A 12,583-nucleotide genomic window follows, 5' to 3' on the forward strand; every position below is an offset into this window, starting at 1 on the left:
ATTTTGGATCACATTAATGCAGGCTTGGAATTACCAAAAAAAAAACAAAACAAAACAAAACAAAAACAAACAAACAAACAAACAAACAAACATAATTTGTTGAAAATGGTGATTATTCCAAGGCCTATTCTAAGGCCATGATTGGTTGGTGTTAAGTAAAGCAATGAGTGTTTGCACAGGTGAGGTGTTAGTGTGAGGCACTGACGAATTAGTGTGGCATTTTGATTGGTTGTGTTTGAAAAAGAAAATCAAGATACTTCCTGTTAGGTTATGTTGTGGAGCAAAGTTGATGAATTTTCTCAATGAAGTCAATAAATCTCGAAAAGCAGAGTTCCAGATGTCAAAATAAGACTTTATTGAACAAAGCAACAAAGCCGAGATGACAGCAGCTGCATCTAGTCTCCGTCCTTTCTTATACCTATCCATGCTCACCAAAATTGGTAATTCCGGTTACTCCTATCTGTTTTGGTGAGCCCACCTGGCCCATCTTCAATGGTGGAGTTTGGTTATCTCGGTCACGATGATCTTGACTCCTCCAACCCAATTAAAAATGACCCATCTCCAAATGGTTGGAGGTGGTCACATGGGGCATACATCATAAATTGGAAGTTACCCAAAGTTCATGAGTTCACTTAAGTTCACTGATATGATCCAGTGAAAATCACCAGTACTGCCCAACAGAATACACATGAGACTCTCAATCTATGTTAAGACATCCAGTATTATAACAATCAACATTTTGATCAGTCTATTGATTACTGTTGTGACCATACATTATATGTTTAAGTAAAATAATATCATATTGAGTAAAATAGCATAATATATTTTGAGAATACACAATAATTCTTGTGTGTTACATAAAGAATTGTGTGTTGTGTTTTGCAAAAAGTGTTTTATGAAATTGAAAACTGAGTCAAAGGCTGAGAATTAGTGTATGGTTTTGCAGATTTGGTGTGTGGTTCTGGTGTTTGAGTGTCAGGTTTTAGAAACTGTGTGACAAGTAAAGATTTTGTGTGTAAGCAGCTGAAAAAAACTAACTCATGTGAACACAATTAACCTTATTGTAATTTGTGATAAATAAATATATATATATACACACACATATATATCATAATTTTAATATAAAAAGCATTTATTCTGAGATTTAAAAAAGTTATAATTATGGCAAAGTCAATATTATCACATACCAAGTCATATTTATAAGATAAAAAATATATATATATGTTTTGATTGATTTGTGGTTTTCTTTGTGAAGGTTTTTGAGGTTGTATGAAATAGTAAACATTATTTTTATTTCCATGAAAGAGAGATTAGGGAGATTTTATTTGTATATTTTGTTCAGTGCAGAAAAGAAACCTCAGAGAAACTCTGTTTAAAACTGCTTTATTATTATTATTAGATAAAAAAGACAAATTGATACAAAAATAGAAAAACGATAATTAGATAAAAGTTCATCTGGAGATGTTAGTGTTTTATAAAATGAAATTCCAAGCGGGTTAAAAGATGAGCTATGAGTGATGTTCACACAGGGAACTGTTTTAAAGACATTTCTGCTAATCGCTGATCATGTGAAGAAATCTAAAACCTCAGGACTAAAATGTTCCACCGTTCCTTCTAGTAAACTGCAAACGCTGCTCATGTTTAATGTGTTTCTGCTGATTATACACGAATCTCCCGACTCTATCCGTCTGTAGAAACCGTCCATCGCAGACTCTCTGACGTCACGAGGATCCGCTGACATCACCGCTGACCTCCGACCCTCCCCGCGTCCCTTCGCGTGACCTGCCGCTCGTGTCGTGACGTCACTTCCTCATGTCTGCATGTGCGCAGACAGGTCGATTCTGCGGCGGGAGACAAACGCTCGGCGTCAAAATGTGATTTGACAGTATTTGTTTTTGAACTGGGACAAGAAGTGAAACAGGAGCGTTTCCAAATCAAATAAAGCTCACCTGCTCAACACATACAGGAACTGATCTGGATCATCCGCAAACTCACTGCACACACAACAACAAGCATCACTCACAGAGGCACTTAATAAGAGCATCACAACAGTTCTTCAGCACATATGAAGGGTACTGAACGACAGTCAGTGCTGGACTCACCCTGAACCCCAGTGATAGAAAACCCGGTCCTGATAGTACAGACACAGGAAGAGCCAAACACTGATGGTCTCCAGCCAGAAGATCACGAACAGGAACCAGACCGAGGAGAGTAGCAGCTCACACACCATCCTGACACCTAGAGAACAACAACACCTTCATCATCATCATCATCATCATCATCATCACTGAGTTTGACTGATCAGCAGTGTTGGGGTTAAAGTACTTTTAAAGTACATTTACATTAAGTCAATTAGCAGATGCTTTTATCCAAACTAACAAATGAGGACAAAGCAATCAAAACCAACAAAAGAGCAATGATACGCAAGTGCTATGACAAGTCTCAGTCAGCCTAACGCAGTACACGTTACACGTTGTTAATTATATAATAAATAAAAAGAAAACAAATAAATAGAATACAAAAAGAATAGAAGTTTGTGTTCATTTAAAAAAAACAAACAAGCAGTTGAAAATGAATAGAGTGCAAGTCTTACAAGGTCTTAAAAGGTCAAGCGTTTTTTTGTTTTACAGATTAGAATTAGAAGAGACTTAGAAGGTCAAATAAAGATGGAAGAGATGTGTTTTTAGCCATTTCTAGAAGAACTAATGCACTAATTATAGGACTGATTGTAATGCATTACAATATTGCGTTACTCCCTACAAAGGTAAACTGTTACTTACTTACTTTTTATGGAAAGTAATGTGTTGCGTTACTTTTGAGAACTGGGCTATTTGTGTTATTTAACATTTAATTATTGCAGGTTTGCATCATATTCTGAGTTGCATTTCACCTTGATGAAGATTGAATCAAACCGAGGAAATGCATGTTCACATTTATTCTAGAACTACACTGTGTGCAGAATTATTAGGCACACTAATATTCTGGTCATATTTTTTTTTCCAAACACATTTTACCAATTCCAAACCACATCAATTTTAATAACTACTATTAATTTTGTATTTAATCATTTGTAAGTGATATATATTTGTCCGTGAAGGCTGGAAGTGAAAAACTCCTTATATTCTGGTGTGCAGAATTATTAGGCATGTTTTCTTTTACAGATAAAAAAGCCAAAAAACAGATTTAAAAACAGAATCTGGCAGTACATTTTGGGAGTTCATGTTTAGTCTCTTATCCTGAAAAGTCTGACTTGCAGAGATGGACTAAAATGAACTCCCAAAACTTACTGCCAGATTTTGAAAGATAAATTCTTGAATCAGAGGTATAAGAGGATGTGATGCTTGTCCTTCAAGAGTCACTCTCAACTTATCTGTCTATAAAGCCTATAAAAAAAAAAAAAAAAAAAAAAAAAAAAAAAAAAAAACTGTCTTCATGTATTTCACAACACTTCAGCTTGTTATTCTCTTTAAATGAGGGTCATTTTTTAGGATTTTTCACCCAAGCAAAGTCTCTGAGAACCTGACACATTGCGCTTCTGAAGACTCCAGGTAGGTTGCAGTTCTGGAAAATGGTGGCGCTGGAGACTAAACGGTTCCTGATGGTGTCACACCTAATTCTTCACCTTAATTCCCAATTCTTTTGCAGTTCACATGCATCTTTTCTTCTCCACCTGTTTTTTTCTGACCATGCAGACTCAACAAGCATTTCTCTGTCCAATGGTCAAGCCTTAACTTTGCAAATTCTACTGTTGCATTAGTATTGCATTCTTCTCATGGGCATTTAATAATTTTTGACTTTTCAGTCTGGGTTAAATCTGTTTTTTGGCTCATTTTATCTGTAAAAGAAAACATGCCTAATAATTCTGCACACCAGAATATAAGGAGTTTTTCACTTCCAGCCTTCACGGACAAATATATATCACTTACAAATGATTAAATACAAAATTAATAGTAGTTATTAAGACTGATGTGGTTTGGAATTGGTAAAATGTGTTTGGAAAAAAAATATGACCAGAATATTAGTGTGTCTAACAATTCTGCACACAGTGTAAAGTAACATCTTACTCGTGATTTCTCTCAACATGGCAACACGAGGAGCTGTCAGTCAATACACGGTGAAACAAAGTAACATTTTCTTGTATGTTAAAAAGCAATGCGTTACTTTACTAGTTACTTGAAAAGTAATCTGATTACGTAACTCGCGTTACTTGTAATGCGTAAAAGCAGATCACACACCATCCTGAAAACAACAACAACAACAACAACAACAACAACAACAACAACATCTGTCAGTCAGACACGCGGCTGGAATCAGTGAACGAGCTCCGACTGTACCTGTGACGAGCGAATGGTTGTGCTGATGTGATCGACTAATTAATTAAACGCATTTAACTGCGAAACGCTGCAGGAACAGTTTGTAGTTAATCTGATCACGCCGAAGCGCCACTTCCGGGCATGCGCGCTTGCGCTCACATTTCAGGATAAAAGTCCTCATCAAAAACATAAAGTCAACGCAGTTTAAAAAGTGTTCTTAAATATTTTAATTTAATTTGAATATGAAATAATGACGTTCATAAAGTCGCCTGACACTAATAAAACCAATAATAATTTAACCCATGTCAGCGGTAAAACCCCAATTTTGAAAAACAAACGTTTCTTATTTAATACCAGCCACACATCAGCAAATAAACCTTTTTTTGTACAAGATACTATTGATTCTAAAAGTACAATTTCCTTTCTTACTCAACTAATTGTTTTACTTGGAAAATATCACATTCATGTAAAGAAATGGACAAAAGCTAAGCCAAATTGTGAACATTTTGTTAAAGAAATTAAACAATATGGTATTACATTGCAAAATATTAGAAACAGAAAAGCTAAAAAGACTTATGAAGCACTGTGTAAATTTAATTTGGTTAGTTAAATGTTTTCATTTTAATTTTTCTTTTATCCCTGGCATAGATCCTTTTTTACTCATGTACATGCACTTGTTCTTTTGTGCGTTTCTTTTTTTATTTTATAATTATTCTCTCTGTATACCCTTTTTCTACGTCTGTTGTGAGATGTATATATTTGTATTAATATGTACATAATTGCAAAATAAATGTAACTGAAAAAAACCAAATAAACCTTAGACATGATAGTTCTAAACATAATCCTCTGCTGTCATTCCGGAAGACTCCTCCGTCGGATGTCGGAAGTCCGTCCGCCGTGAACAGGAAGTGAAGTCACCGCTACGGTAGGGCTGTGTGAGTTAGCGCGAGTCAAAGCGACTTTATTGATGAAAGTTCACGTATTAAAGTGATTTAATCGATCACAGTTTGTTCATCGACGCCTCATCTATAGCTCAGGAGTGTCGCGGTGTCGTCAGAAGCAGCGGAGCGCGGTCACGACGCCTTTATTCGAGAAACAGGTTCGTGTTTGTGATTGTATTGATGATTCTCTCCTGACACACACACACACACACACACACACACACACAGAGTTTATCAGTGTTTAGTGACTCTCAGTGCTGTGTTGTGTTTGTAAAGTGTTTTTACACTGAATAGACTGTTTTTGTCTCGTTTCTGTCTCATCTGTGACTGTCACTGTCATGTTCATGTGTTTCTGAGCTTTCATGTAGTTTTATGTAAACTGTGATTTTGATGTTTTTCTGCTCACTAAGCCTGCGATCACTTGATCAAAAATACAGCAAAACTGTGGCAATTCGAAATATATTTTTACTATTAAAATAACTCTTTTATATTTGAATATATTTTAAAATGTAATTTATTAAAGCTGGATTTTCAGCATCCTTTCTCCAGTCACATGATCCTTCAGAAATCAGTCTGATATTCTGATTTTACTGCTTAAGACATTTATTATTATTATGTTGAAAACAGCTGAGTAGAAGTTTTCAGGTTTCTCTGATGAATAGAAAGTTCAGAAGAACAGCGTTTATCTGAAATGAATTATTTTGTAACATTATAAATGTCTTTATCATCACTTTTGATCAGTTTAGAGCATCCGTGCCAAATAAAAGTAATAACTTCTTTAATTTCTTTTCTCCCCAAAAATAAACACATAAATAAAATTATACTGATTCTAATATAATAATCAGAAATGTTTGTTGAGCAGCAAATCAGTATATTAGAATGATTTCTGAAGGATCACGTGACATGAAAGACTGGAGTAATGATGCTGAAAATTCAGACATTTTAATACATATTCACATAGAAAACAGTTATTTTAAATAATAAGAATATTTTTAAATTATACTGTTTTTTTGCTGTACTTTGGATCAAATAAATGCAGGCTTGGTGAGCAGAAAAAATGTCTTTAAAGACATTACAAATTACATTACTGTTCAAAAACTTGCTGTTATTGGATTGATTTGATTTTTAGTAATTTTAATGTGTTTTTGTATTTTTTAAAGTTTAGTTTATTTAGTTTAAGGTTTAGAAGTTAGGGCTGTGAACGATTAATCGCGATTAATTGCATACAAAATAAAAGTTTGAGTTTGCCTAATATATGTGTGTGTACTGTGTGCAATTATTATGTCTATATAAATCCACACAAATTAATGTGTATATGTATGAGAAATACGTTATTAATATACAAAATGATTTTATTTATATATAATATAAATTATATAAAAATTATAATAAATACATATGCTTGTAAATATTTCTTAAATATATACATGAATGTGTTTGTATTTATATATACATAATAATTATACACAGTACACACACATATATTAGGCAAACTCAAACTTTTATTTTGTATGCAATTAATCGCGATTAATCGTTCACAGTTATTAGAAGTTGTATGTGCTTTGTTATTTTTATTTATTTTATGTATTTTTTTAGTTTTAGTAATTGTATTACTTTAATCACTTTAGTGAACAGTAACAAATCTGTTGCTCACAGCGGGTAATTAGTAGCTAGTTGAAGTTTTATTTTTTCTTTCACAGTTCACAATAATCCCGATCAGAGTGACACAGGAATATTCACTGTCATCTGTTAATTAATATGACCTCACAAAAGCGACATGCCTATTAATTACACAAGAATTAAAAAAAAATGTTGTTCCAGATATTTCCTAATGCTCGTCACACTGCTTTACTCATCATCTATTCAAGAACAGTGTACTAAACTCTAACAATACAGCAGCACAATGAATATGATCGAAAACCAGTCCGGTCAGCATGTGTTTGATTCATTCATTCATCACTGTGTCTCAACGGTTTATCTCACTGTTTTCTATTGTCTCCACAGAGTGAAAGCATGATCTGGATGTGATCATTTCTGGATGGACTCAGTATCTGTCGAATGCTAATTAGTCATGTTCAGCGAATGTGAAATGACTCTCGTTTGAGCACAATCCGCTCCGCTTCAGAACGACTCTCACCCGCCGCCGTCATGTCTCTGCCTGAGGACACAGGGGATCGTGGGAAGGAGAGGGAGCGCGGGGCCCGGCCCAAAGTGCGTCAGAGCCGCTCCGAGGAGAGACGAGACGGAGGGAGGAGGAAGGGCGGGAGAGGGAAGAAGAAAAGCCACCCGTCGCACGACCTGACCTCCGAGCGACCCGTGAGCGACGGCTTCGAGTACGGAGATCTGCTGAATGGCCTGCAGGAGTCCAGCGAAGCCGGCTCGTCCTCTCCGCTGCGGGAGCACAGGAGACGGCAGGTCCTCGGGTCGTCCGAAAGGGTTTCCGCCAGGCTGTCGCTCGGTTCGCCGGCCGCCGACGTCGGCTGCGACACGGAGAGCAAGGCGTCCGGAAGCAGCAGGACGCTTCGGCAAAAGATCCAGGACGCGGTGGGCCAGTGCTTCCCCATCAAGACCCACAGCCAAGGCCTGTCCCACTCGCCGTCCACGGCGTCCACGTCCTCGAGGCGTAAGATCCACCTCAGCGAGCTCATGCTGGACAGCTGTCCGTTCCCTGCCGGCTCGGATCTGGCGCAGAAGTGGTACCTCATCAAACAGCACACGGCTCCCATTTCTCAAGCGCCCGTCTTGGATTCCGGATCCACATCTGCTGCGCTGGTGTGCGCCGTTACGCCCGTGGAGGACGAGGAGGACCGCTTACGCGAGAGGCGACGGATAAGCATCGAGCAGGGAGTCGAACCGCCGCCCAACGCCCAGATCCACACCTTCGAAGTGACGGCGCAAATCAACCCGCTGTATAAACTGGGACCCAAACTAGCTCACGGGATGAACGAGTTAGCCGGGGACGAGCGTGCGACGCTGCACCAGCTGCTTCTTCAGAGCTGCTTGGACACGCTAGACGAGGTCGCCGCGTCAACCACGTCGTCTGATTTCGATTTGGGCGCCGCGTCTCCGTCCACGCGTTCCCTAACGGGCGCGACTCTAGTTCATCCGGACAGTCCCAAATCGCAAGACGGACACCATCGCATCCACACGCAGATCGATTACATCCACTGCCTGGTTCCCGATCTCCTGCAGATCACGAACCTGGCGTGCTACTGGGGCGTCATGGACCGATACCAGGCGGAGACGCTGCTGGAAGGCAAACCCGAAGGCACGTTCCTGCTGCGCGACTCGGCGCAGGAAGACTACCTCTTCTCGGTCAGCTTCCGGCGGTACGGGCGCTCGCTGCACGCGCGGATCGAGCAGTGGAACCACAACTTCAGCTTCGACGTCCACGACCCCAGCGTGTTCCACGCGCCCACCGTCACGGGGCTGCTCGAGCACTACAAGGATCCCAACTCGTGCATGTTCTTCGAGCCGCTGCTGTCCAACCCCATCCACCGCTCGCAGCCCTTCAGCCTGCAGCGCATCTGCCGCGCCGTCATCAGCAGCTGCACCACGTACGACGGCATCAACGCGCTGCCGCTGCCCAACGCTCTCAAGGAGCACCTGAAGGAGTACCACTACAAGCAGCGCGTGCGCATTCGCAGACTTGACACCTGGTGGGAGTGACGTGCGCGTCGGCTCGGGTACGGAGGCGTGAACACGACCGGAAGTGCCACCGCTGATATGAAGACGTGAGTGCCTTTCTGATGATACTCATTTTGAGTCTAAGTGCTGTTAGCTCATCATCATGATGTTGGCAGTTCGTCACAGGGTTCACTGGAGCAATTAACTGAGTAACACTGAATCGGCAAGCCTTCGTTAGTTTAGAACATTTCTCATGCTTATCAAATGTTCCGTTTGGGAGTTACGACCTGTTCACACCAAGAACGATAACTATAGCAAACACTATAACCATGACTATAACGTAGACTTAAACGTTGGCTCTGACGCTGATTGTATCAATATAACGATGATGTAATGTTGACTATGACAGCATGACGGTGACTGTAACAATATAACACTGACTGTAACGTTGACTATAGCCCTATTTGGACAAGACTAGTTTTACAGGGGGTCGTTAGAGAAGGTTGTAATTCACAGACGTACTTTGCGATTTTAATCCCGTCTGAATGTGCCACATCTGTGTTTTTCCGACACAACCTCTGTAATATTTCCATATCAAATGACCTACTCAGTGATCATCTGAGAAAACAAATCCTGTCCAAATGCAAATGTCTGTGATTGCCAACAATATTTTTTTTCACAACGCATTTCCCTGTGTGACTGACTACTATACCAATGTGACCCTGGACCACAAAATCACTCATAAGGGTCAATGTTTTTGAAATTGAGATTTCAACATCATCTGAAAGCTAAATATATTTAGGCCTTCCATTGACATATGGTTTGTTTAAAATAGGAAAAAATTTGGTCGAGATACAACTATTTGAAAATCTGGAATCTGAGGGTGCAAAAAAATCAAAATGTTGAGAAAATCACCTTTAAAATTGTGCAAATTAAATTCTTAGCAATGCATATTACTATTTAAAAATTAGGTTTTGATATGTTTACTTAATATCCTAATGATTCTTGGCATAAAAGAAAAATTGATAGTTTTGACCCATACAATGTTACATTGTTACAGTCAACAGAGTCACAAATAGAGTCACAAGTAGAGTACGCACATACAGAGTGTGTGATCTCTGCAATGCCCAGCTGTACAAAACAGACCCTCCCACCTCTGTAATAAACACGGAGATGTTAGTCCTGTCCGAATTGGTACAAGAAAATCACACACATCAGGTGATAAGAATTGAAACTCAGACATAGAAAACTAGTCCCGTCCAAATAGGGCTTATGACAGTGTAAGATTGACTGTAACGTTGATTAAAACAATGTAACGTTGACTGTATCAATATAACATTGACTGTAGTGTTGACTATAATAGTGACTATAAGAATGTAATGGTGACTTTGACAGCGAGTGTAACATTGACTATAATGATAGTTATAGCGATGACTTTAACGCTGACTGTTACGATAACTGTTGACTATAACAACGAATGTTACGTTAAGTATAAAGATGACCGACTGTAACCATGATCATAACCGTGACTATTATGTTAACTATAACGACAGCTAGAACAGCGATAACTAAACCGATAACTATATTAGCATCAACACGGTCAGCGTTATATTTATTTATTGTAAGAGCGTGTCGTCAAATTTTCAAGTTCTTTAAAGTCTGTGGATTCTGATTGGCTGTCAGTGTTTTATTGTTCATCAACTAAAAACAAACAAACACTCAAGGTGTTTCCAGCGAAATTGTTCCCCTGTGCTGTGACCGTTATAGTTATTGGTATAGTTATCGTTCTTTAATGCGGCAGGTTGAGTCTGAGGAGGCGTGTGGATCGGTTCCTCGCGTTAGATGATGTCAGAGATGTTGATCTTTCGTTCATAACATCAGTCACTCATTCCAGACACGCTCACGCGTTCCTGCCGCTCACAGCACGCTGACGCCACAGCACTGAAGTACATTACACTGGAGAAGCGCTGCTAATGCTGCTCTACATCAGCTCTAATGGAGTCTAATAGAGATAATGGAGCATCTCAGTATCAGCTCTCTCTCTCTCTAGAGCCCCATATACTCATGACTGACGCTCAATGCATGTTTGCTCATTTAATCACAGCACACACGTCAAACACAGATATGCATCTGACGCTTCATTCAAGAACGGATCACTGCACCAGATCTTGAGGCTGTTGATGAATAAAATAGACCAGATCCACAGCTCTGCTTCTCTTGGACGAGCGCTGCTTCACCATTCTCATTCTCACTCTCATTGACTCATCATGTCTCGTTTAGTGTAATACGAGAGTCTGTGTGTCTGGAGAAGAGCTTCTCTCGGGCGTGATTTGATTTGGGAATGACAGGATTGCGGATTCTCTGAATACTGAGGCCTGGTTTTCCATCTGGACATCAGATATGGATTGGAGAAACGCTCCGAACACGCTTTCATTCATTCATTCCACTCCGTTGCTTTTGTTTTCAGTGTTCATTCTCTGTAATTCCACTCAAGGCATGTTTTAGGTTTTTTTTTGTGATTTGTTCAGAAACCACATATTTGAACAATCTCAACTACTGACACCCCATTGAAAACTATTGAGACGAGTGAATCTACAACGACATGTATGTGTCTGTTAGAAATGCTTGTAAAACTCTATGAAAATGTCAAAGATGTTCCAGAAACTACAACACTGAATCTGAACTCAAAGGGGCCAAACTTCACGTGTTCGGAGACGATGAAAGTCTCACTCGTTAAGCAACTGTTAGCGTATTTCTAGCATTAACCTGCTGTTTCTGTAAGGATCTTTTGTACGTATAGACGTGTCGCCTTGCTGGTCAAGTCTGGATTGATGTGAAACACAGTGAGGTTGTTTTGTTTTATGTCGACAGTTTACCGTGATTCCAGAGGACCATCATGAATGTCACAAACTTCTGTTCTTAAAGCAGCTTGCCTTGTTTTGTTTTTTTTTTTGTTTTTTTTTTACACTGATATTTATTTATTTTCTATATTTAAGGCTTGCCTAATATGCTTAACATTTTTTCACATGTATTTCTGATATACTAAAGCCAAGTGTGAATAATTTTATTGGTGTGTATGGTGTAACAAAAGCACATATTAATAAACTATGTTGTATCTTTTCTGACTCTCTGGTGTTGCTTTTTTGCCATTTCTGTGTGAAATTATAACTACATTTTGAATCAGGAGCTACCAATGCTACAAAAAGGAGCTTTTATTTAGTGCTGTCAAACTATTCATCACAATTAATTGCATTTAAAATAGTTTGTGTGTACCGTGTGTATTTATTAAGTATATATAAATACACATACATACAGTATATCTTTGGAAATATTTACATGTATTTACATTCAAATAATTTACAATTTATATATATATATATATATATATATATATAAAATATAAACATAACTTATTTGTCATTAATATATACTTGCATGTGTATTATTTATATATACATAATAAATATACACAGTACACACACACTTAATGGAGCACAAAACCAGTCTTAAGTATCACGGGTATATTTGTAACAATAGCAAAAAATACATTGTATGGGTCAAAATGATCAATTTTTCTTTCATGCCAAAAATAATTAGGATTTTAAGATCATGTTCCATGAAGATATTTTGTAAAAACCTTTTAATTAGTAAAATGCATTGCTAAGAACTTCATTTGGACAACTTTAAAGGCGATTTTCTGAG

At 38.5% G+C, this 12,583-nt stretch overlaps 1 protein-coding gene and 1 long non-coding RNA gene across 2 annotated transcripts; one reads left to right on the plus strand and one right to left on the minus strand.

Moving 5' to 3' along the window:
• Positions 1 to 1,367: 1,367 nt before the first annotated feature.
• Positions 1,368 to 4,480, minus strand: LOC127177467 (uncharacterized). The gene is made up of 4 exons (XR_007829230.1): positions 4,335 to 4,480; positions 2,103 to 2,238; positions 1,950 to 1,994; positions 1,368 to 1,841 (listed from the first exon to the last, which is right to left on the minus strand). It is a non-coding gene; the product is annotated as an uncharacterized LOC127177467 (long non-coding RNA).
• A 664-nt stretch (positions 4,481 to 5,144) lies between these two features.
• socs9 (suppressor of cytokine signaling 9) lies at positions 5,145 to 12,001 on the plus strand. Its single transcript, XM_051129754.1, has 2 exons — positions 5,145 to 5,412; positions 7,259 to 12,001. Exon 2 carries the CDS (start codon positions 7,403 to 7,405, stop codon positions 8,921 to 8,923), a length of 1,521 nt encoding a protein of 506 aa, XP_050985711.1. The 5' UTR covers positions 5,145 to 5,412; positions 7,259 to 7,402; the 3' UTR covers positions 8,924 to 12,001.
• The last annotated feature ends 582 nt before the right edge of the window (positions 12,002 to 12,583 follow it).

The sequence above is a fragment of the Labeo rohita genome, chromosome 15 (assembly GCF_022985175.1).
Source record: "Labeo rohita strain BAU-BD-2019 chromosome 15, IGBB_LRoh.1.0, whole genome shotgun sequence".
Classification (NCBI taxonomy): domain Eukaryota; kingdom Metazoa; phylum Chordata; class Actinopteri; order Cypriniformes; family Cyprinidae; genus Labeo; species Labeo rohita.

Excerpts from the sequence above, each read along its gene's own strand:
- socs9 (XM_051129754.1), top strand. The coding sequence starts at position 7,403 with ATGTCTCTGCCTGAGGACACAGGGGATCGTGGGAAGGAGAGGGAGCGC.